This window comes from Mustelus asterias, chromosome 2, assembly GCF_964213995.1.
Source record: "Mustelus asterias chromosome 2, sMusAst1.hap1.1, whole genome shotgun sequence".
NCBI classification, from domain to species: domain Eukaryota; kingdom Metazoa; phylum Chordata; class Chondrichthyes; order Carcharhiniformes; family Triakidae; genus Mustelus; species Mustelus asterias.
The window spans coordinates 109942471-109967582 of NC_135802.1; the positions used below are offsets into that span (position 1 = coordinate 109942471).

At 43.6% G+C, this 25112-nt stretch overlaps 1 protein-coding gene across 2 annotated transcripts in view; it reads left to right on the plus strand.

The window, feature by feature from the left end:
• Positions 1-25112, plus strand: part of osbpl3b (oxysterol binding protein-like 3b) — a 204087-nt gene that overhangs the window by 87282 nt on the left and 91693 nt on the right. For both annotated transcript variants that reach the window (XM_078240221.1, XM_078240230.1), the window contains exons 8-12: positions 8271-8403; positions 10270-10373; positions 10540-10632; positions 11648-11804; positions 15861-15994. In XM_078240221.1, coding sequence (XP_078096347.1) covers positions 8271-8403; positions 10270-10373; positions 10540-10632; positions 11648-11804; positions 15861-15994 — 621 coding nt within the window. The remainder of the gene's footprint in view (positions 1-8270; positions 8404-10269; positions 10374-10539; positions 10633-11647; positions 11805-15860; positions 15995-25112) is intronic.

The window sequence follows — 25112 nt, forward strand, 5'->3', positions numbered from 1 at the left end:
AGTCTTCGGTACTATTATGGCCAGGGCCCATAGCCTTTGCAGTATACAGTGTCATTCTTGATACCATGTGGAGTGAATCAAATTGATTGAAGACTGGAATCTGTGACTCTGGGGACTTTCGGAGGAGGCCGAAATGGATCATCCACTTGGTTCCTGTGGCCAAAGATTGTTGCGAATGCCTTGACTTTTGCACTGATGTGCTGGGCTCACCCATCATTGAGGATGGGGATATTTGTGGAGTCTCCTCCAGTGAGTTGTTTCATTGTCCACCACCATTCACAACTGGATATGAGGGGACTGCAGAGCTTAGATCTGATCTGCTGGTTGTAGAATTGCTTGGCTCTGTCTCTCACTTGCTGCTTATGCTGCTCGGCACACAAGTACTCCTGAGTTGTAGTTTCACCAGGTTGGCACCTCATTTTTAGGTATCTCTGTCATGTCCTGCCCTCCTCGTGGAACCAGGGCTGATCCTCTGGCTTGGTAGAATTGCAGATATGCTGGGCCATGAGATTGTGGTTGAGTACAATTCTGTTGCTGATGATGGCCCACTGTACTCGGTCTTGAGTTGATAGATTTGTTCCAAGTTTATTCCATTTAGTACAGCAGTAGTGCCATGCAACAGCGCAAGATGGGACTTCATCTCCACAAGGGCTGTGCAGTGGCCACTGTCATGCCATGGACAGATGTGTCTGCGGCAGGCAGATTGGTGAGGATGAGGCCATGTATGTTGGTTCCATCACCCTGTCTAGCAGTCCTTTTAGGGCTTGACCAGCTCAATCTGCGGCGGTACTACTGAGCCACTCCTGAAGTTGTCCATCCGGAGTACATTCTGCACCCTTGCTACCCTCAGTCCTTCCTCCAACATTGAGGTGCACTGACTCATCAGAGGGAGCAATATGCGGTAATCAGCGGGAGGTTTCCTTGCCCATGTTTGAGACTTCATGAGGTTTGATGTTGAGGACTCCCAGGGCAATGTCCTCTTTGAGCGTATACCATTATGTCACCACTACTGCTGGCTCTGCCTTGCTGGTGGGACAGAACATATCCAGGAATGGGGATGGTGGTGTTTAGGACATTTTCTGTCAAGTGTGATTCTGTCAGTATGACTGTGTCAAGCTGTTGTTTAACTAGTCTGTAAAACAGCTCTCCCAGTTTTGGCACAAGCCCCTAGATGTTAGTCAGGTCAATAGGGCTGGGTTTGTTGCTGTTGTTTCTGATGCTGGGCAGTCCATCCAGTTTCATTTCTTCATAGCAATTCGGACAACTGAGTCATTTTGGAGAGTGGTTAGGAGTCCACCATTTTGCTATGGGTCTAGCTCACTTTCCATAAAAGACCTTAGTGAACCAGATGGGTTTTCCCAACAATTGACAATGGTTTCATTGTCGTCACTAGACTTTTAATTGCAGATTTTTGGTTGAATTCAAATTCTACTACTTAACATGGTGGGATTCAAACCAGGGTCTAGATTGGCTCCCCTGGAATATTCCATACACATATGCAGTAAGAGCTGGACAGCATCCAGGCTTGGGCTGATAAATAGCAAGTAATAATCATGCCAAACAAGTACAGTCAATGATCATCAAAAAGTGAGAATCCAATTATCTCCCTTGACATTGTGCTGTTGCCATCACCGAATCAACATCCTGGGGTTTAACATTGACTGGAAACATAAATGGACCAGCCATATGACTACTGTGGCTTCAAGAGCAGGTCAAAGGTTGGGTTCTGCAGTGAGAGCTCACTTCCAGACTCCACACAGTCAGTCCACCATCTACACAGCACAAACTAGGAGTGTGACAGATTATTCTCCACTTGCCTGGGTGAGTGCGACTCCCAACAATATTCAAGAAGTTTGACACCACCTAAAATGAAGTAGCCTGCATGAATGGCACCCATCCACCACCTTCAGAATTCATACCCTCTACCACTGGTGTACAATGACATACCATCTACAGGGTGCACTGCAGCACCAAACCTCCTTCAACAACATCTTCCAAACCTGTGACCTTTACCATTAGTGCAGCAGCCACATGGAAATATCATCAAGTTCCCCATTAAGTCTCACACCATCCTGACTTGGAACTATGTTGCCATTCCTGTATTGTATAAAAGTCCTGTTGTTGTACCTACACCTGGTGATCAGCCAGGGTTCAAGAAGGTAGTTCACTATCACCTGCTCAGTGCCATTAATGATGGGCAACAAATGCTGACTTTGCCAGGGATGTTGACGTTCCATAAATTAATATTTTATGAAAAGGAAATCTTTGACTGTCACTTAAGCCTTTCCCTATATGTGATGTTAAATGTATGATCCTCTCTTTTGTTTCAAATGGTTGTTTATTACCATGGCAATTACCACTGATAACTGGTTCTGTTTTTTAAAAAAAACCTTTAGAGGCTTTAGTTTCAATAGTTGTCAAGCATTTATCGTGATGTATTTTGGACTCTACCTAATTTTAAAAAACATTATTGTATTAAAGAATAAATGATGTAATTGGAAGAACAGATGAAGGACAAAAGGTATTTGTCAGTGTGAGACAAATTATTCTCTGCCTTTATTAAATTATTGATTTGAATTCCTTATTAGTCACGATATACACCCAAGGGTAAGATAAATAGTTGTCTTTTGCAAGCAGTAGGGAACTTGCATTATAATTTACTAAATATTTAATGAGCTACTGTAGAATAAGTGCAGAGACTTTGGGTTCCATCTGTTGCAATTTGATGGTTGTATGGACATAGAGTTGATACCACTTTCATATGATGGGGAAAACTTATGGGAGGTGTAGTCTGGTTATTTACTTAATGGGTCTTTTAGAATGCTATGTAGCAAAATGAGTTATCTCCCACACAGATCTTAGTGGGCAGGTTGATGTGATGTGATCCATGTGATGTGATCCAATAGTGACAGGGAGGTGGAGGAGCAGATCGGGAAACAGATCCTGGAGAGTTGCAATAATAGCAGAGTTGTTGTGATGGGAGACTTTAATTTCCCAAACATAGATTGGAATAACCCTACGGTAAGGGGATTGGATGGGGAGGAGTTCGTTAGGTGTGTTCAGGAGGGTTTCCTGACACAGCATGTGGACAAGCCTACAAGAGGAGAGGCTGTACTTGATCTGATACTGACCAATGAGCCTGGACAGGTGTCAGATCTCTCAGTGGGAGAGCATCTTGGGGATAGCGATCCTAACTCTATCTCCTTTATGCTTGCATTGGAAAAAGAGAGGATCAGGCAAGCTTGGAAAGTGTTTATATGGAGTAAGGGGAAATATGAAGACATAAGGCAGCAAATTAGAGGAGTAAATTGGAAGGAGGTATTCTCGGGAATATGTACTGAAGAGAGGTGGCAGTTTTTCAAGGAATATCTGTCTAGGGTTCTACAGGACAATGTTCCGAGCAGACAGGGAGGAGTTGGTAGGTTAAAGGAACCGTGGTACACGAAAGCTGTGTGGGACCTAGTCGAGAAGAAAAGGAAAACGTACAAAAGGTTCAGAGAGCTTGGCGAAGATAGGGATCTAGATGAGTATACGGCTTGTAGGAAGGGACTAAAGAAGGAAATTAGGAGAGCCAGAAGGAGTCACGAGAAGGCCTTGGCAAGTAGAATTAAGGAGAACCCTAAGGCGTTCTATAAATATGTGAAGAGTAAAAGGATGAAACGTGAAGGAATAGGGCCTATAAAAGGTGAAGGTGGGAAAATCTGTACGGAACTGGTAGAAATGGCAGAGGTGCTTAATGAGTATTTTGCCTCGGTTTTCACAGAGGAGAAGGACATGGGTGGATGTACTGTGGGCTTGTGGTGGACTGAAAAGATTGAGTATGTGGACTTTAGCAAAGAGGTTGTGCTGGAATCTTTGAATGGCGTCAAGATAGATAAGTCGCTGGGTCCGGATGGGATGTACCCCAGGTTACTGTGGGAGGCGAGGGAAGAGATTGCAGAGCCTCTGGCGATGATCTTTGCGTCATCGATGGAGACAGGAGAGGTGCCGGAGGATTGGCGGATTGCAGATGTGGTTCCTATTTTCAAGAAGGGGAATAGGGATAGCCCAGGAAATTACCGACCGGTGAGTCTAACCTCAGTGGTTGGTAAGCTGATGGAGAAGATCCTGAGGGACAAGATTTATGAGCATTTAGAGAGGTTTAGTATGCTCAAGAATACTCAGCATGGCTTTGTCAAATGCAGATCGTGCCTTACGAGCCTGGTGGAGTTCTTCGAAAATGTGACTAAACACATTGACGAAGGGAAAGCGGTAGATGTGGTTTATATGGATTTTAGCAAGGCGTTCGATAAGGTCCCTCATGCAAGGCTTCTCGAAAAAGTGAGAGGGCATGGGATCCAAGGGGATGCTGCCCTGTGGATCCAGAACTGGCTTGCCCAAAGGAGGCAGAGAGTGTGTATAGATGGGTCTTTTTCTAATTGGAGGTCGGTCACCAGTGGTGTGCCCCAGGGATCTGTTCTGGGACCCTTGCTGTTTGTCATTTTCATAAATGACCTGGATGAGGAAGTGGAGGGATGGGTTGGTAAGTTTGCCGACGACACAAAGGTTGGTGGGGTTGTGGATAGTCTGGAGGGATGTCAGAAGTTACACAGGGACATAGATAGGATGCAAGACTGGGCGGAGAAGTGGCAGATGGGCTTCAACCCAGATAAATGCGTAGTGGTCCATTTTGGTAGGTCGAATGGGATGAAGGAGTACAATATAAAGGGAAAGACTCTTAGAGGATCAGAAGGACCTTGAGGTCCGGGTCCATAGGACTCTAAAATCGGCCCCGCAGGTGGAGGAGGTGGTTAAGAAGGCGTATGGTGTATCAATCGAGGGATTGAGTTTAGGAGTCCGGGGATAATGATGCAGCTATATAAGACCCTCGTCAGACCCCACTTGGAGTACTGTGCTCAGTTCTGGTCGCCTTAGTACAGGAAGGATGTGGAAAAGATTGAAAGGGTGCAGAGGCGATTTACAAGGATGTTGCCTGGATTGAGTGGCATGCCTTATGAGGATAGGCTGAGGGAGCTCGGTCTTTTCTCCTTGGAGAGACGTAGGATGAGAGGAGACCTAATAGAGGTGTATAAGATGTTGAGAGGCATAGATTAGGTGGACTCTCAGAGGCTTTTTCCCAGGGTGGAAATGTCTGCTACGAGAGGACACAGGTTTAAGGTGCTGGGGAGTAGGTACAGGGGAAATGTTAGGGGGAAGTTTTTCACACACACGGTGGTGGGCGAGTGGAATCGGCTGCCGTCAGTGGTGGTGGAGGCAAACTCAATAGGATCTTTTAAGAGACTCCTGGATGGGTACATGGGACTTAATAGGATGGAGGGTTATAGGTAGGCCTAAAAGGTAGGGATATGTTCGGCACAACTTGTGGGGCCGAAGGGCCTGTTTTGTGCTGTAGTTTTCTATGTTTCTATGGTCTGTAGCTCATAGCCACAATCACACATTCGGTCATCCCTCATCTTCTGCTTATAGAGTAGGTGGCTGCAATTTGCATGCCCTGTGAAAGTTCAGTTGGACTTCAACTTATTTGAGGATCTTTGCTGTTGAATCAGTGATTAGGTAGTGGGTCTTTGCACTGCTTGTGTCCCACAATTCTGCCCATCTGGATAGCAGGTTACTGCCAGTTGCATGGATATTAGCTACTTTCCCAGGATAACTGGTGTAATTTTAAGCACCTGCAATCTTGTTAAGAGGGCCCTAATCATTTGTTCACAATTCAAATTTGATGCTGAAATGGGGCCGATCAAAGGCATCCTGAGGGATAATGGCTACCCTGAACAGATCATATCATGCAAACACATGAAAGGGCCATAGGCTGCCACTTTTTGGCCTTTAAAAGTGCCCAGTCTACCTCAGATTACCCCGGAAGGGCAAGGTATCTCAACGTTTTTGAGCAATAGGTGAAGCTAGCTGTTTCATGTTACTATGCAAAGCAACACAGCTGGTAGTTGCTACTTAACATGATGTTGCCATCAAACCAAAAAGACGTTTTGCCTATGAAACAAATAAAGTGGGAGATGAATTTCAGTGCCAGTGTGATGCTGGTCTGTAGGCCATATGTCCCATGGACTGGTAGATTATGTCAAACAGCATGCCCCAGCCACTGGTTGCAATGGGCAAGTTACAGACTGCACCCAATCAGCAATTGCTTGCTAAACTCAAACCACAGTAACTGACATTAGGTATGATTCTGCAATTGAACAACATTTGCTGAATAATCCTCAGTGTGATAAGAATTATGCTGACAACCAATTTAAGATTATCAGTTGGGCTCGCAGTGTGGCGCATCTGTGTGTACTGGAAGTTGCTTATATTATTACACAGGACCCTGTTCTTTGCAGACAGAAAGAACATGTACACGTATTGCAGCTGTTTCAGCTAAACAAAATAGGAACAGCCATTTGCTGATTCATTCACCAGGGCAATGCCTTGACAAATCAGGGTCAAGCTGCCTGGTTTAAATTTCAAATAATGCTTGGTAGTTAACTGTCAGTCACCATCAACAGATGCATTCTCCATGGCAACGCCTGTACTAATCAGATGCACTTGTCAGCCAATCAGCACTTGGTATTCTTACAAAGTGACACTGAGTGTGAGACGAACCGCTTCAAGATCTCTTTGTTTCAGCAATTCTCATGCTCTGTACTGCAAAAGAGTTTGGGAGAGGAAATCAATGAAGGTATCTCGGTAAGGAGCTTGGCATGGTACTTGGGTCAGTAGTAGAGAATGAGGATTTTAAATGAGAGGCAGGAGAGGGAACAGGGTGAGAAAGTGCCAAAGGACTAAAGGGACAGAACGAGATGTTATTTTGTATCTTCAAAGCAGTTTGGATGGAGAAAATGTTGAACAGTGCGACCAAGATATCCTTCTTGTCTAAACAAATACTGAAGGTGTGACATTGTAGTTGAACTTGAGAAAAGTGTTTGAATCATAGAAATCATAGAAACCCTACAGTGCAGAAGGAGGCCATTCGGCCCATTGAGTCTGCACCGACCACAATCCCACCCAGGCCCTACCCCCACATATTTACCTGCTAATCCCTCTAACCTACGAATCTCAGGACACTAAGGGGCAATTTTTAACCTGGCCAACCAAACTAACCCGCACATCTTTGGACTGTGGGAAGAAACCGGAGCACCCGGAGGAAACCCACGCAGACACGAGGAGAATGTGCAAACTCCACACAGACAGTGACCCGAGTCGGGAATCGAACCTGGAGCTGTGAAGCAGCAGTGCCAACCACTGTGCTACCGTGCCGTCCCCTTGGTTCAGTTTCTGGCCTGGAGCATTGGATGTATATTTTTCATTCACTTCTAGACAGCAATGAATTTTTCCATCCATCGAGAAAGAAGCGCTGTAGTGCATTTTCTTTGGTAGATCAAGAAATCTGTCTCTTCTGTCAACCTTGTAAAGAAAATATGATAACAGGAGGAAACAAAGCTAAAAGTTGAAGGTTAGTAAAAGATGTTGCGCATTAGCAGCACTTGGCATCACAAAATGTGGGTGTGAAGATGTGCACTTCACAGAATGAGCTCCAGATTTCAATAGTCTTACGAGAACACATCAAAGAGAATTTGGGTGCTCCACAAATGGAGAGGCCAAGTTCAGGAAAATGCCAAAAGCACTGAAGTACAGATTGAACCAAAATAATTTATGGAAACTGTACACCAATTTCCAATACACCAATAGCTTACGCTTTTCTTGAAAAATAAAATCCATTCCCTAGCAATATTGAATTTTTGCTCTGATAAGAATACTTTGATATTTTGCATGTGCCAAACCTGGTGTGTTTTTAAGCGTCATTTTTTAAAAAATGCACAAATACTTCATAGAATCCCTACAGTGCAGGAGGTTGCCATTTGGCCCATCAAGTCTGCACTGGCCACAACCTCACCCAGGCCCTATTCGCGTAACCCCTCATCCCCTGACACTAGGGTCAATTTAGCATGGCCAATCAACCTAACCCATACATCTTTGGACTGTGGGAGGAAACCCTAGCACCCAGAGGAAACCCACGCAGGCAGGGGGAGAATGTGTAAACTCCACACAGTCACCCAAGGCCAGAATTGAACCCAGGTCCCTGGCGCTGAGACAGCAGTGCTAACCACTGTGCCACCGTGTCGCCCAGGTCCATATATTCATAACGTGCATATGCAAATTTTACTCCGTGTTGTGGACAATTTATTATGATTTAATTTATAATTCCAATTGTTGTACAAGTACCAAAAATGCTACATCTTCATTTTCAGAGTAGTAATGAATTTAATTTTTTCCAGTTGCAGAGGGGAAGTCTAACCAAACAAATGTCATTCCAAAGTGGCCCAACATTTCCTCTGGCTTATACCAGCAGCCAGTCTAAGGTGGCAGCATGGTTACAAAGTTCCGAAGATATAGATAAATGCTCAAAAGGTGAAAATGTTTTTATTCTTACAAAATATTAAAGTTATTAAGAATGCACTTTAAATTGTCCTTTTTGCAGGACTTTGCTTCGCTCTCCCTTATCTCTCCCTGTAACAACCACCATTCCCACACGTATGCCAAGTGTATTTATGCCAGTTCATAGAAATCATAGAAACCCTACAGTACAGAAAGAGGCCATTCGGCCCATCGAGTCTGCACCGACCACAATCCCACCCAGGCCCTACCCCCATATCCTTATATATTTACCCACTAATCCCTCTAACCTACACATCTCAGGACACTAAGGGCAATTTTTAGCATGGCCAATCAACCTAACCCGCACATCTTTGGACTGTGGGAGGAAACCGGAGCACCCGGAGTAAACCCACGCAGACACGAGGAGAATGTGCAAACTCCACACAGACAGTGACCCAAGCCGGGAATCGAACCCGGGTCCCTGGAGCTGTGAGGCAGCAGTGCTAACCACTGTGCTACCGTACCGTGTTGAATGTGTTGTAGCTCTATCCTCCTTGCTTTTGGAGCCAACCTTTTGAACACAGACTGAAATGTGTTTTACTGTAGTGTCTTGTGGGAATGCATTCATAAAACAAAACACCTCGACCGGAGTCTTCCCAGTCGCGACACTGTCGAGTGGATTGTTGCTAAGCGTGAAGGTTATCCCGTGTGCTGTTGCACCTGTATTCCAGGATCGCCAATCCTGGCAGTCAAATGAAATACACAGTGCGGCATTCCTTGGTGAACTCAATTGGAGTGGAATCAGGGGGGAAAACAAACTGTGCCCCCTTTTAACCTCACCAGCTCAGAGTCAGCGATATTTGTGGATGGTCCTGGGGAGCAGGGGAACTGCCCTTTGGAAGTTTAAACTTTTGAGGTAGTTCCCACATAGGTCTGTACGTACATCTTGGGGATCGATTCTCCTAAAAAAAAATCTAAGTGCTGAATTGACGGGAAAAATTGTGTAATTCACGATTGTTTTTCCAGTGGGAGTTCAGACTTGAATCTTCCACATTCTGTGACCTTCTGCATTGTACAATCGTGAATGTCATTAAAAGGTCAGGAGGGGCGGGACTTGTTCACGCTGGAGTCTGACGGTCTCTTCCCCCCCCCCCCCTTCAGCCTCTCTCCAGCCCCAACCGATCCCCATGCAGAGTGGCTGCAGGATCCTCCAACCCCACTGATTGCCCATCGGCCCCATCCCTTGGCACTGCCTGATGCTGGTGGGCTGTGCCAAGGTGCCCTCTGGGCATTAGGCACTTTGCCCCTTGGGCAGAGGCTGGCACTGTCAGGGTGCCCATGCCCTGGGGCACCATCCCTCCCACCGCCTGACCCCTGGGGGGGTGGGGTGGGGTGGGGGGCCCGATTGACCCCCCCTTCACTCCAGCAGGGTCTCCCGCTAGTTCCCTGAATGTGGGAAGCTGCTCTACCCCGCTGGAGTGAAACATTCCTGGCGGGGTGGGAGATGCTATCGGGCCCGATAATGACATTTAAATTACACTACAAATAGATTAAAATCACTTATCTGTCTTCCCGCTGGTTTCCAGTGTGGTCTTGACCGTGCCTGCTCTCTGGCGGTGGGAGAAGCGCGTGGGTCAGGAACGCATGCGTGAATCCTGCAAATCGGCATACGCGTGCATCTCCCAACCCGACGCGTCAAAATATTAGTGGGTCGCAATGGGAGAATCATCCCTCAGAACTTCCACAGGTTCCTGATGTGCATTTTCATTATGTCTCATCTCTGATGTGGAGACTAAAAGATTTAGCCACGTCTGTCACCTCCAGAAGTAATGTGTTTCTCTTGGTCCTTTGCACATGATGAATCAATGAAGTGTGTTCTGATTTTTTAAAATCTTCTAGATCTTTCTCAGTGTCATTCCAGTTTAACAGAAATGACCAAACTTTTACACAACATGGAGATTATTCATAGGACGTACTCAGCACCAACTATAAATGCTTTGCAGGTATGCCAGTCAGATATTGTTGCTTTCCTGAATGAAACTGTATCAAACACAAGTGTATATTGCTTTTGATTTCAAGATATGAGCCAGGGAACCAAATAAAATAAACTCTTGTGTTTAAATGGATGGTTTGCTGATAAAATTGCAATTTGTTTCTCCTTTGCTGAAGGGATATGTCTTTGAAAGTCCCAAAAAGGAAAAACGTGTTCCGAGAAGGTGGCGCACCAAAAGTTTTGGCAAAGACGCTAAATCAACACTACAGGTAATGCTCCCTTTAAAATGGATGTAATGTTAGACATTATAATGCAATTGTTTTGAACTGTGGATCTAATCATTAACAGCTTTGCCATTACTGATCTTGGAAGAAAAAAGGTAGTGTCTATTAAAAATAAATAAAATCACTTTTCAGTCTACATGCCTCTGTATTGGGTTAATTATGTTGAAGTTTAACTTTCTATTCCCATCCCACCCACCACCACAAGCGTGCACGATCTCAGTTATTCTGTGATAATTGTTATTCAAAACAGTGACCTAGCATTGCTGCATAGGACTTATTTGTATGTTGTTACTGCCCATGTGTCTATTTCAATGCTTAAACCCATTCTAAGTGTTGGAACTTTGACTGAGATTGAGCTACGTTATATATTTTATAAAATCCACCAGAGGCTGGCGGGAGCTTCATTTGCATCCCGTTAATGGGATGCAGATGAAGGCCAGATCATTCCCATATCAGATGCTCCGCAATACTGGCGAGTAACCATACCTGGCCTCCAGAACACCACTGCAGCGGGTCGGGGGTTCATCTACAGGTGGTTCTTCCAGATTCTGTGTCCTGGAGGGGGTCCATCTTTCAACCTCAACCTTTTCAGGAGGTGTATCTTCATTCTCAGGAGGTCCATCATCTGGTCTGTGCCTGCTCCTGGAGATCTACCTTCAGTTTCACACACTCCATGTTTGTTCTTCTATTGTGGGCCATTGATGTTGGGGCGCCTTTTCAATATGGCACCCAGACACAACAGTGGAATATGCACCATCCAGGCCTGCTCCACCACTGAGTGTGGTGTCAAAAACCTGGGTGCATAATTAATGAGGTCAGGGCTGGAAGATTTGGTGTGTTTTCCTGCCTCCCTCCACCACAACACTTAGTCTCAAAATGGGAGAATTCCACTGAGAGTTGATGTTTCCAGCTCCATAAAGCTGATCTTCAAGTTCTGAAGAAAAGTCATAACCAAAATGCTTTCAGTGAGAGGTCATTACTTTTTCTTGTTTTTCATTAGGTTCCTTCCATTTCTGCCAGTCCAATGCGACTGCATGCATCAAATCCTAACCTTTCTGAGGTGTTTACTGCAGATACAAAACCTTTTTCAGATGGTTCAGACCTGCCTTCAGATTATTCAAAGCTGCAGGAAGATTTCTGCCACATTGCCCAAGAAGGTAGTAATGGCTTTCTGTAATTGCATGATGTTAAAATGTGAAAATGACTCTTTCGTTCATACATTAGATCACCAGCACCAGTAAAAAGACCATGTGTTTCTTAAAAAAAACCGACAAGATACTGATCTGTTACACATTTTACCAAGATACATTTTATCATACAGAAATGAAAGTTAATGCTACATTCTGATAGGTTTACACCATGATAATACAAATTTATTTTGTAAGATGGGTCCAAGTAGTGGTTGGTATAATTTGAAGACGTAGTATTGCCCAGATGAAGCAATAGCTTAGAACTAACCTGGGACTGAATTAAATCAGATGCTTATCACTGGAATACATACTGTTGGTTTTGTAAGTGCCACATGTCTCTATTGCAAAATGGTGAAGGGGGAAGAGACAGGAGAAGGATGGACTTGATGAGATTTCATTCGAGTTGCATCAGTTTTGACAGTGGATGGAATGTTACTGTGGACTTTGGAACCCCAACGTAGAGACCGAATAGGGATCTTGAGTCCACTTTTATCAGGAGCTAGACGAAGGGAGCTGGTCCAGAGCTGGTCTCCTAATTGCCTACCTTCGAGCTCGCTGTCTGATTTAAGATAGCAGGTGACCTCCCAATGCTGCTAGTCTCATCAGATTGTCAGCAGCTTTGAAACCTTGACAGACCCACTGGTAGACGAGGTAACTCCTGAGGTAAGTCAGAGATCAGTATGAAAGTGCCCCCAGAGAGTTTAATTAAAAATAAAAATTCATAGAGGCCAAGCAGGGTGCGCCGTCTGGCTCCAATGACTCCCTGAACTGCTGGGAGGTCGCCTCCAAGTAGTTGGCATGTGGCAGGGTCTGTTCTGGTGCTATCAACCAGCTGCCAATGCTGCTCCTAATTGAGGCCTTAGTGGGTTCCACTTGCTGCCTATCTTTGTCGGACATGCAGCTAATCCACCTGCTGGCCCACCTCCGAAACCTCCCAAGTGGTGGGAATGCATTGAGGAGTAATCTTGGCCCAGCTTCCTACTATTTTTTGCCGTCCCCCACTAACTTGCCAATCTAGGACAGGGAAAAGTCTGCTCGGTGCGGTGATTTGACTGGCTGAATTTTGTTCTCCATCTAATTTGGTCTCAAAGTATGATTAAAATATATGATGGGGAATCAATGACTTGTTGTCTCGAGTCTAAGTGCTCCTCTCAGAACGCTTGTCCCAGTTTTGAACTGAACAGATAACCATAAAAAGAGACAACATTGCCCGGATGGTGCAATGACTTAGAAATACCTCAAATCAGATTAAATCTGAGGTTCATTACTGGAATATGTACTGTTGGTTTTAAAAATGCCAGATGTCTTTGTTGCAAAATAGTGGAAAGAGAAGTGACAGGAAAACAACAGACTGAATGGCATTTTACATGGATTGGATCAGATTTTCTGTGCAACATAGCAGTTAACTTGGTGGAGAAAAAGCATGAAACGTCTGTCAGTATTCAAGTTACGATGTGGAGATGCCGGCGTTAGACTGGGGTAAACACAGTGAGGAGTTTAACAACACCAGGTTAAACCTGTTGGACTTTAACCTGGTGTTGTTAAACTTCTTTCAGCATTCAAGTTTGCCTTGCCCAATGCTTTTTTGTGACACGGAGCTTTTCCTTCAGGAAAGGATCTTGGCAAACAGTGGTTGATGAGATGTTCAATGATGTAGGTAGTCTTCCCGCAATCTCACACCAGCCTCTTCTCCTCTTTGGACAACGGTTTTTGTAGTGGCCATGTAAGTTCTGATGTAGTTATTTAAATGGAATAGGTGGTTGATTCTTAACCTGGCTGGTTTCCACTTCACCATCACTTAATTGCCTTCAAATGAGAGTTCTGAGGTTTTCGGAGTTTTGACTCTTAACTAGAAAGGTATCCCAAGACTTGCATCTTATGAGCTTCTGGATACCTTCATTAATGGCGGATCTGAATTTCTTCAGACCTGGTTGTTTTCTGATTATTGCTGCTTCTCTTCTGAGAGGTGTTAGCAAGAACTGTGTGAGACAGTGAGGCAAACAGTTCGGTGTTGATTTCAGTACTTGTGATAGTTCTCATAGTAGTGTTCAATTACATGCCCCTGAGATTTGTCTGCGCACTTCCTGCCCGTGCTGGTGTGCAGTATCCAATTACTGCGAAAACAAGGGCCAGCGTGGCTTCAGCAGAGTTTGAGCCTTTCCTTCCCAGCTGGTCCCAGATAAGTGGTGAGTAAATTGATTCTAGTCTTCCTCTTGATTTCAGTTTTATCAGATGTTGGTGATATGTGACACTGTGACCTGGAACCCACTCCATGGCAATCAGGGAGGTTCTCTTGTCTGAACTTGATGTCACAGAAGGTAGCACTGTACAAATGAAGTGTGAAAACAAGCATCTAAACAAATCCACCAATAATCCAAATATTTGAAGTCTTGTGAATGCACGTGATCCACTTGGGTTAAGGTTCTCACTTGGATGGTTATCACAGGGTTACCTCATATGCAGACTTCCTTTACTGAGTCAGTGGAGTGCCACTAATGTTAATATAAAAAAGTGATGGTCTCAAGTCTGAGTCGTGGGGGAAATTGTTATTCAGTGGTCAAGGTCGGCTAATTTGCTCAGAGTTGTGCAGAAACGTGTGGTTGATGAGCATGGTTTTTAATAGGTGCTGCTGGTTTTGCCGCATAATAGTCTAGATGTTTTCGATAATAAACTGTCCTTCCACAATGTAGCATTCCCTGCAAACTAGTCCACAAAAGCCACTGCTGTTTGTAGTCTATGTTAATAAGCTATGATGTGGGTTGTGACTGCATTTACATATTATGCGCTATCAAATAATGAGGCAACTACTGTTTGCACTCTATTGGGGAACCAAAGACACTCTTAATATTTGGTACAGCTCCAATGATCATTTATTATTTATATATGTAAGCAGAGGTTTTATAAAATTGAGTTGCAGAACATTTCTCAGTGGGAAGATACATTTGGAGTTTGTGTATGAAAGTCAAGAGGCCTGCTGGATATCTGTTCGATAATTCTGTCCTATGATAACTTCTGAATTCTTCACCCAGTTTCCAATATACATTCCTGGCATGGTGTTCAGCACTGGGAATTTCTTGTTGAATCAATCCTATAGCAGATTACTTCCTGTAAGCTGCAGATTTATCTAGAAACAAAATGATATAAAATTAACACCCTAATTTACAAGTTGTTTTGCATCAGATAGGAATTTTATGAACAGTTAATATATGCATTCAGTTGATAAAGATTTACATTATTGAATGTGTGCTCCTCTGAAGCACCCACTTGCTAAATCTTTATATTTAAGCAAAGGAGAGGCTGAGGCTGCAGTTGTGCCCTCCAGTACAAGCTCCACTAAGACCCACTCAAGTTTTCATTCTTTTGTTCTCTGGAGTTGCATAATTGTTACGATACAATAGAAGGCCATTCAGCCCATCGTGTCTGCTCTCCATCTGAGCATTGACATAGTGCCATTCTCCTGCCTTTTCCCAGAACCCCTACACATTTGTTTTTTATTCAAATAATCATCAAATCTCCTTTTGGATGCCTCGCCTTGAACCTAACCCCACCATACTGCCAAGTAGTGCACTCCAGACCTGGACCCAAAGATATTTTTCTCATCACGTTTGCTTCTTTTGCAAATCACTTTAAATCTGTGCCCTTTTCTTCTCGATCCTTTTACAAGCAGGAACAGTTTTTCCCCATCTACTCTGTCCAGCCGCCTCATGATTTTGAGCACCTCTATCAAATCTCCTCTTAGCCTCTCCTCTCCAAGGAGAACAAGCCCAATTTCTCTAATCCATATTCATAACTGAAGTTTCTCATCTGTGAAACAATTCTTGTAAACCCCTTCACACACTCCAATGCATTCACACCCTTCCAAGAGGATGTGAATCCTCTGAATCTACAAATTAGATTGCAACCTTGGGTTCCATGTAAAAACATAGTATCATTATTTGAAAACTGATTTAAGTACAACTACATGTTCTGCGTTTCCTGCAGTCCAATTCTGTGTAGTTACTTGATAACTTTCTTATTTGATAGTTCACTCTGCCTTGAAGTCGGTGTTCAATTCATTGGTAATTGAAAAGGAAAAATTCAAACAGTTCATATCAGAACATGATGTTTGCCACTCGCCATCTCCACAGATCATTGGCCTGAAGACTGCCTTAGCCTCGGTAAGTTCAGAGACAATGCATTCGATTAGATTTGAAGCATTCCAAAACAATATAGTTGTGACGCTGATTTGCAATTTTAGCTATAGTTGTATGCCTGAGGTTGAAATTAATTTTGGCAAATAGCAAGCTTATAGTTGGTGAACTGAATAAATTCTCACCATTTTGCTACTTAAAAATAATTTGAATTAACTTTTTGTTAACAAACTTAATGTTTCAAAGGATTTTCTGTTTTGAATATTTCAAGTGGAGCAGTTTCACCCCAGTCCATTTATAAGTTTGTTGTCTATACATCAGCCATGATTGGTTTCTCGGGTAACTGCGAAAAGGATTGTTTCTTTTATTTTTATTCTTTCATGGGATGTGGGTGATACTAGCAAGGCCAGCATTTGTTGCTCATCCCTACTTGCCCTTGGACCGAGTGGTATGCTAGGCCATTTCAGAGGACAGTTAAGAGTCGATCACATTGCTGTGGATCTAGAGTCACCTTTAGGCTAGACCAGGTAAGGATATTCCTTCAAAGATGTTGCACCAAATGAGTTTTTGTGGTGATAGTTTCATGGTCACCATTACTGTGGCTAGTTTCCAACCTGGACTTTGTTAATGGAAGGTGCAATTTGGGCCCTTGTTCCCAGAGTATTAGCCTGGACCTCTATATTACTAGTCTAGTAGCATGACCAATATGCCACCATCTCCCTCATGATGAGACAAGTGTTTGGTTGAATTCATAGCAGCATTCTTGGGAATGGGAAGAGATTTGATTTTTGACACTCCGTTACAGTAGGGATAGTGTACTCATTATCTGAAATAGTGATGTGATGTTGAACTGATGACCTGCTCCAGTTGAACATTAAACAATTCTGTGACTTTTTTCAAAGAAGAGTTGCCATCTTGGCCAATGTTCCTTTCTTCTTTTATGTCTCGCGTTCCATTTGTTTCATAGTTTGCAATTTAAAAATTAGCTTGTGTGAAGTTCTTTGAGATGTTTTTCAGATATATGATGAATGCAAATTTTTTCTTTGACTAACCTGCCTTATTTTCTCAACTTTTAAAATGTATTACATAAACTCTTTTTGTTCTGAGTGTATGTTAAATTCATTTGGAGTTCAAAATGATTTCCAATATAATATATTGAATTATTTTTGTTGATGTTCACTGGTAGACTGGAACACCGTCATGACACCAAGCTGCTGACTTAGTCTATTTTTAATATCACTGCTCTTAAGCAATTGTAGCAGCTTTATGTACTTAGAAAACTCCTGCAGTTAGTAAGGTAACTGCTTGTAACTTTCGTATTGAGGATCAACAGCTGGCTTTTTAAAAAAGCAAATGGTAATTTGTTCTACAAGTGTGATGCCTGGAAATATGATCATACTTGTGCTAAATATGGTTTTGTTTTATGCAACATTATCAACTTGTCCATCTGAGCTAAGTGGCTCTTCTGTTCATAAATTTTTACCATTCTGTCTATTTCTGATCATTTTATTAAAATATATTGTTTTGCATTTCTCCACATTAAAATGCTAAACTTTGTAACCTATATGTATCTTCCTGAAGTCAAACTATGTTCTCTTCAGAGGCTCCAAACCTCTTCATTTTGTCATTGATACATTTTGTATTTTGTATCCCAAAATCTTGAACCACTGCAGATCCTGTGGTGTGGTATGCCGACAGTGCTGTTAGGGAAGTAGTTCCAGGATTTTGACCCAGCGACAGTCATGATATGGCGATACAGTTCCAAGTTGGGGTCGTGTGGGGCTAGGAGGGGAATTTGCAGGTGGTGGTGTTCCCATTCATCTGCTACCCTGTCCTCAGTGGTAGAATTTGCGGGTTTGGAAGTTGCTGTCGAAGAAACCTTGGTGAGTTGCTGCAGTGCATCTTGTGCCCTGTTGCCACTGTGTCAGTGGTGGAGAAGTGAATGTTGAAGGTGCTGGATGGGCTGCCAGTCAAGCAGACTGCTTTCTGTTGGATGATGATGTGTTTCTTTAGTGTTGTTGGAACTGCAGTCATCGAGGCAATTGGAGAGTATTACCTGTACCATTATAGATGGACAGGTTTTGGGGAGTCGAGAGGTGACTTACTTGCTGTAGAAATCACAGCCTCTGACCTGCTTTTGCAGCCACGGTATTTTATAACTTGCTATGATTTGAGTGTGAGTAATAGGTTCTGAAGAGTCTAAAGAGGTAGATTCATGAGTATAAGTGAGCGTGTTGAGATTTCCCAGTGTTTGGACAACTCAACATTAAATTGGGGACAGATTGGGTGGCACTTTGTAGGGATAATTAAATGTCATGTGTCCCAATATGAAGAAGGGCTCAGCATTTTCTTAGTCTCCTCTGCAAAATGGTTTGGAGACTTTGACAGAGGATGTCAGGATGGGAAGTCATGATGTGGAGATGCTGGCGTTGGACTGGGGTAAACACAGTAAGAAGTCTCAGCACCAGGTTAAAGTCCAACAGGTTTATTTGGTAGCACAAGCCACTAGCTTTCGGAGTGCTGCTCCTTCATCAGGTGAGTGGGAGTTCTGTTCACAAACGGGGCATATAAAGACACAAACTCAATTTACAAAATAATGGTTGGAATGCGAGTCTTTACAGGTAATCAAGTCTTAAAGGTACAGACAATGTGAGTGGAGAGAGGGTTAAGCACAGGTTAAAGAGATGTGTATTGTCTCCAGACCGGACAGTTAGTGAGATTTTGCAAGCCCAGGCAAGTTGTGGGGGTTACAGATAGTGTGACATGAACCCAAGATCCCGGTTGAGGCCGTCCTCGTGTGTGCGGAACTTGGCTATCAGTCTCTGCTCAGCGACTCTGCGTTGTCGTGTGTCGTGAAGGCCGCCTTGGAGAACGCTTACCCGAAGATCAGAGGCCGAATGTCCATGACCACTGAAGTGTTCCCCAACAGGAAGAGAACACTCTTGCCTGGTGATTGTTGAGCGGTGTTCATTCATCCATTGTCGCAGCGCCTGCATGGTCTCCCCAATGTACCATGCCTCGGGACATCCTTTCCTGCAGCATATCAGATAGACAACATTGGCCGAGTTGCAAGTGTATGTACCGTACCTGGTGAATGGTGTTCTCATGTGAGATGAGAGCCACCTTGCCTTCAAACAACCGCACAGCCTCAAACAGACCATTGTCTGCTGCAAACTACCCAGCCTTCAGGAGAACAGTGACCAAGACACCACACAACCCTGCCACAGCAACCTCTGCAAGACGTGCCGGATCATCGACACGGATGCCATCATCTCACGTGAAAACACCATTCACCAGGTACACGGTACATACACTTGCAACTTGGCCAACGTTGTCTACCTGATACTCTGCAGGAAAGGATGCCTCGAGGCATGGTACATTGGGGAGACCATGTAGACACTATGACAACGGATGAATGAACACCACTTGACAATCACCAGGCAAGAGTGTTCTCTTCCTGTTGGGGAGCACTTCACGGTCATGGACATTCGGCCTCTGTTCTTCGGGTAAGCGTTCTCCAAGGCAGCCTTCACAATACACGACAACGCAGAGTCGCTGAGCAGAGACTGATAGCCAAGTTCCGTACACACGAGGACGGCCTCAACCGGGATCTTGGGTTCATGTCACACTATCTGTAACCCCCATGACTTGCCTGGGCTTGCAAAATCTCACTAACTGTCCTGGCTGGAGACAATACACATCTCTTTAACCTGTGCTTAACCCTCTCTCCACTCACATTGTCTGTACCTTTTAAGACTTGGTTACCTGTAAAGACTCAGATTCCAACCATTATTTTGTAAATTGAGTTTGTGTCTTTATATGCCCTGTTTGTGAACAGAACTCCCACTTACCTGATGAAGGAGCAGCGCTCCGAAAGCTAGTGGCTTTTGCTACCAAATAAACCTGTTGGACTTTAACCTGGTGTTGTGAGACTTCTTACTAGGATGGGAAGTGTCATGGCTGCCCTAGAACTTTGAATGAAACATCAAATCGGCAGCAAGTGTGCTGTGGAGGGAATGGTGGATGGGCAATATAGGGATTAGGTTCACTGTGTGCACTACTCGCCTAACACTGTACACACAGGCTGAGCATCCTTGACCCCTCAGAAGGGCAGTGTTTCCAGTGGCTAAGATTGTCACATCACATGGCAGCCAATATTTTCAAGCACTGCACCGAGGATATCCAAATGGTGGATTTGGTGTTCATGACCAGTGACTGTGAAAGTTGCAGTCCATTCTTTTGTATCTGGTTTCTTTTAGTGTTATTGAGGGTCCTGTCAGTCCACTGCCCAAAAATGCATATGGCAGGTGACAATTGGATTATTTGCCAGGTCAGGGTATGATTGATTCTGGATGATGTGAAGTTTTGCAATAAATTCTATTACTCATTTTTTTTGTGTTCGAGGTTTATTTCTTATTGTACCTTTTACATATCAATTTTTTAAAGAACTCTCCACCACCCCGTCTGGACCAAACAGGCCCACTTCTCTCTTTTTAATCATACCCAGACCTTTGATATGGAAGGGCCTCCTGGCTCTCCAGCACTTTAATATCTCTCCATCTAGTCAATCAGAACTGGAAGATATACTCAAGTTATGGTCTCACTGGAGCACCATGCAGTTTGATCCATGATTTCCTCTGCCTTGCATTCCGCTGCTTCAGCTATATAATTCAGAATTATTTTACTACTGTTCAAAATTGAACATTGAAATTTTTCCAACACAAGCATTGAATCTATCAAGTCGCCCAGGTTCTGTTTAACTTCATTAATTTTATTATCACGGTGTATGTGAACACTTCATCATCAATTTTATATACCTTCCTATGTAAAATAATTTGTATTAAAAACACTCAAATATCTTCACTAAACTTGTGTGTAACACAATAGAAATCATCTCCATTAATTGACATTTTCTTACAAGACAGAAAGGTTATAGGACAAATTCAATGACACTATGCCCCCAGGAGGGACCTTTACTAGATGGATGTGCTAGTCAGAGATGAGGCTCGTCAAGCATTGTCTTGGTCCCCCTCCTATTTCTCATGTACATGCTGCTTCTTGACAATATTCTCGGAAGACATGTAGTTACATCATCCATAACTTAGATTGGATACTGGGAAGAGTGGATGAAAGGCTGAGTGAAAGGGCGGCACGGTAGCACAGTGGTTAGCACTGCTGCTTCACAGCTCCAGGGACCTGGGTTCGAATCCCGGCTTAGGTCACTCTGTGTGGAGTTTGCACATTCTCCTCGTGTCTGCGTGGGTTTCCTCCAGGTGCTCCGGTTTCCTCCCACAGTCCAAAGATGTGCGGGTTAGGTTGATTGGCCATGCTAAAATTGCCCCTTAGTGTCCTGAGATGCGTAGGTTAGAGGGATTAGCGGGTAAATATGTAGGGATATGGGGGTAGGGCCTGGGTGGGATTGTGTTCGGTGCAGACCCGATGGGCCAAATGGCCTCTTTCTGCACTGTAGGGTTTCTATGATAAATTGGGCATTTACGTTTGAGTTTAGAAGAAAGAGAGGTGCTCTTATTGAAACGTTTAAGATCCTGAAAGAGCTTGACAGAGTAGGCACTCGGAGGTTCTATTCCCTGGCTTGGGAATCTAGAACACTGGGGGCATAGTCTCGGGATAAGGAGTTGATTGTTCAGGAATGAGATGAAAAACGTATTCACTCAAAGGGTTGTGAATCTTTGGAATTCTCTACCCCAGCTGATCCATCACTGAATATATTTAAACTTGGTTTTTGTCCCTTTTGAAAATCAATCTGCAGAGTTAAGGTCATATGACCCGGGAAATCAATGAGAGAACAGGGTGGGGGATCACCCTGTGTAGCCTGCTGTACTCGAGCCATCTCGGGAGCTGATATCGGCCACGAGGCTGCAAGACTCAGTATAGTTTTAACCTGTAATTAAATGAGTTGTGTTTTCCCTATACTGGTGAATGAGCATCTTTGCATTGGGCGACTAAGATAAAAAAAATCCTCAAACTGAGTGTCCAGTTTACTTTGAAGTTAAGAGGAAAGAGTACTTATCAAGATGCCCCTCTTTGGAGAGATCCATTTGACTCCTCTGCAGAGGACTGGACACGCTTTGGGTATTAATTCCAAGTGCATAAATAAGGAAAGAGGCAAAGCGCAAGGCAATTCTCCTGTGTGTATGTGGAACTTAAAACTTATTATCTGATTCACAGCCTCACATACCCAAGAGTGGGTGACTCCAAATCATTCATTGAGCTCGTAGAATTGGTGAAGTCACATTTCCAACCTAAACCATCAATCATACTCGAGAGATTCAAGTTTAATTCAAGGGGAGAGCCCAAGGTGAAATGATTGTGACTTCCTTCACTAAATTGAAACTCGTATCAGAGTATTGCAAATCTAAAGTCACCTTGAGTGAAATGTTATGGGGCAGATTAGTCTGCAGAGTGAATAATGAGGCAATTCAAAGGAGATTAGTTGCAGAGGTCAATATAAATTTCAAAATAAACAATGGAGTTGGAAGAGGCAATGGAAAGCACTGAAAAAGCTGCACAGGAATGTCAATGTGTGCAAAATGGTACCATTCACCAGTTAGGACTGGAACCTTGAGTCAACAGTGGTGCCAAAACTGAAGAAGTTGCCTCGAGAAGGGAAACTAGTTCAGCCACAAATAAGACCAGATGATTTAGAAGAGGCAATCAATCAGCAAAGTTTGAAGTGGAATGTTCCCGATTGTGGAGGTAGTCAGTCCACTGAATCCTGCAGGTATAAAGAGATGGAATTTATTTTGGTCATAGGCGAAGCCATTTAAGACCAAGGTGCAGAGTCGAATCCAGCCTACCGAGTAGCTGATTAAATACCGCATCACCAGTATACAATATGGAAGAATCCAGCGCCAATGATTTGAATATTCACACACTTGTTAAATATAAAAGTGGGCAAGCTAGCCCCTACTGCTGTAATGCTCTAAGTAAATGGGAAGGTTTATTTAGCTGATGCCCCAGTATCTACTTCCACCTTCTGTGATATGTGAGCATACATATCGGTGCTTGAGAGAAGGAGTTCAACCATTGAATTTGAAGAGTACTGCGGCCAAGTTAACTTGTGCTGAAGAAGCGATTAAAAATCGTGGCCACTATAATGGTACATGTAAGCTATTGGTAACAGTCTACCCAAATCCCAGTGATCATAGTGACAGGCGAAGGAGCATGCCTTCTCAGCCTCGATTGGTGCAAGTTAAATTGGACCATGATTTTCCAGGTGTGGGAAGGAGGACAGCTCGAACTGATGAAGAAATATGGGTGAATCTTGGGCAAAATATAAGGCCTGCAAGTGAAGATCTATGTGGATCCAGAGATGATACCTCAATTCTTTAGGGCAAGACAAATGCCATATGCTTTGAGAAAAATGTAGATACTGAATTAAAACAGTTGGAAGAACTGGGCATTATCCAGCCAGTTCAATTCTTGGAATGGTCAACACCAATAGTTTCTGTATTGAAACTGAACACGACCGTCTGCGTTTGTGATTACAAGCTAACAGTTAATCAAGCTGCCTAATTGGAACAGTGTTCAATCCCGAAGATTGAAGACCTGCAAGACTGGCTGGAGGTCAACCTTATACAAACCTGGATCTGAGTCATTCATATCTGAAATTCTCATGAGACTATGCTTCCTAAGGTTATGTCATGATAAACACACAAAGGGGTGATCCAGCACACACATCTGCCTTTTGGTGTGTCTTCAGCATGTGCAATTTTCCAGAGGACAATGGAGAGTCTGCTGCAGGGGCTGCCATGAGTTGATTGCTATCAGGAAATATTGCCGATAATTTTAGAACTGAAATACCTGGTTGTCCTGTGGCAGGCACAACTGGTGTCTCCATGGAAAGAGAATGGAACTGCCTGTGTCTGAAAGAAGCACCTGTCATTGTGGTTTTTGCTGACAGCAATCCTGTGGAATCGCCCCAGACAGAGGAGTTAACCACTCGAGGATTCGAAAACACCCTGAAAGACTTAATTTATTAATCAAATTCGTGTATTAAATGTTTAATTATATTCTATCTAAATTGAGAATTGACATTTGTACAAAAGGACTTAGAGGGAGAGGGATGTGGTGACTGACCTTTTCAGGATCAATCTGTGTAAGGGTCACGTAACCCAGGAAACCAACCAGAGGACATGGTGGGGGATCACCCTGGTAAGTGCAACCTGCTGTACCCAGTCATCTCAGGAGCTGATTGCAACCATGAGACTGCAAGCCTCTGTGTAGTTTTAACCTGTCAATAAATAAGTTGTATTTTCCCTAAACTGGTGAACGAGCACCTTTACACTGGAATAAACAGATTTTTGGTCTTTCAGAGAATCAAGAGATATGAAGAATTGACGGAAAAATGGAGTTTGAGACAGATGATCAGTGATAATTGTATTGAATGGTGGAGCTAGCTCGAGGGACTATGTAGTCTTGTGCTGTTCTATCTCTTTTTAAAAATATTTTAAAATGGCTGACCTTGCTCCTGCCTATCCCTCTATTCATCCCCAATCCTTCCGCACGTCTCCAATTTTGACTGCTTGCATCTTTGACTTTAATCAATCTCCCAGTAGGTAGCTGAAAACAGCTGTCGGACTATAATTTGCAGAATTCTCTCCCTACATTTCCATATCTCCAGCTCTTTCACATTAAAAATGCTCCTTTAAATCTGAAATAAAAACAGAAAATACTTTCATCAGACTGAAACGTTTATCACTGATTTTCTCTCCACATAAACATTTGTAGCATTTTCTGTTTCTATTTCAGATTTGGAGTATTTTGCTTCTCACTCCTTCATATCAGCCTTTTTGAGCAAGCACTTTGTTACCTAAATTGAAACAGTGCTGGGAAAACTCAGCAGGTTTGGAGAGCGAAGCAGAGACAATGTTTTGAGTCCGTATGACTTCTTCAGAGCATATGGACATATGAGCCAGAATTCTCCAGCCATTCACGCTGGCGGGATTCCCTGGTCCCACCGACAGTGCACCCCCGCCTGCAAGTTTCCCGCTGGCTTGGGGTGAAAGCAATGGGAATTTCCATTGACAGCGGCAGGACCAGAGAATCCCGCTGCTAGCAAACAATGCGCCACCTCCTGGCAGTAAGCATGTGGCTGGAAGGCCGGAGAATCTCGCCCATGGAG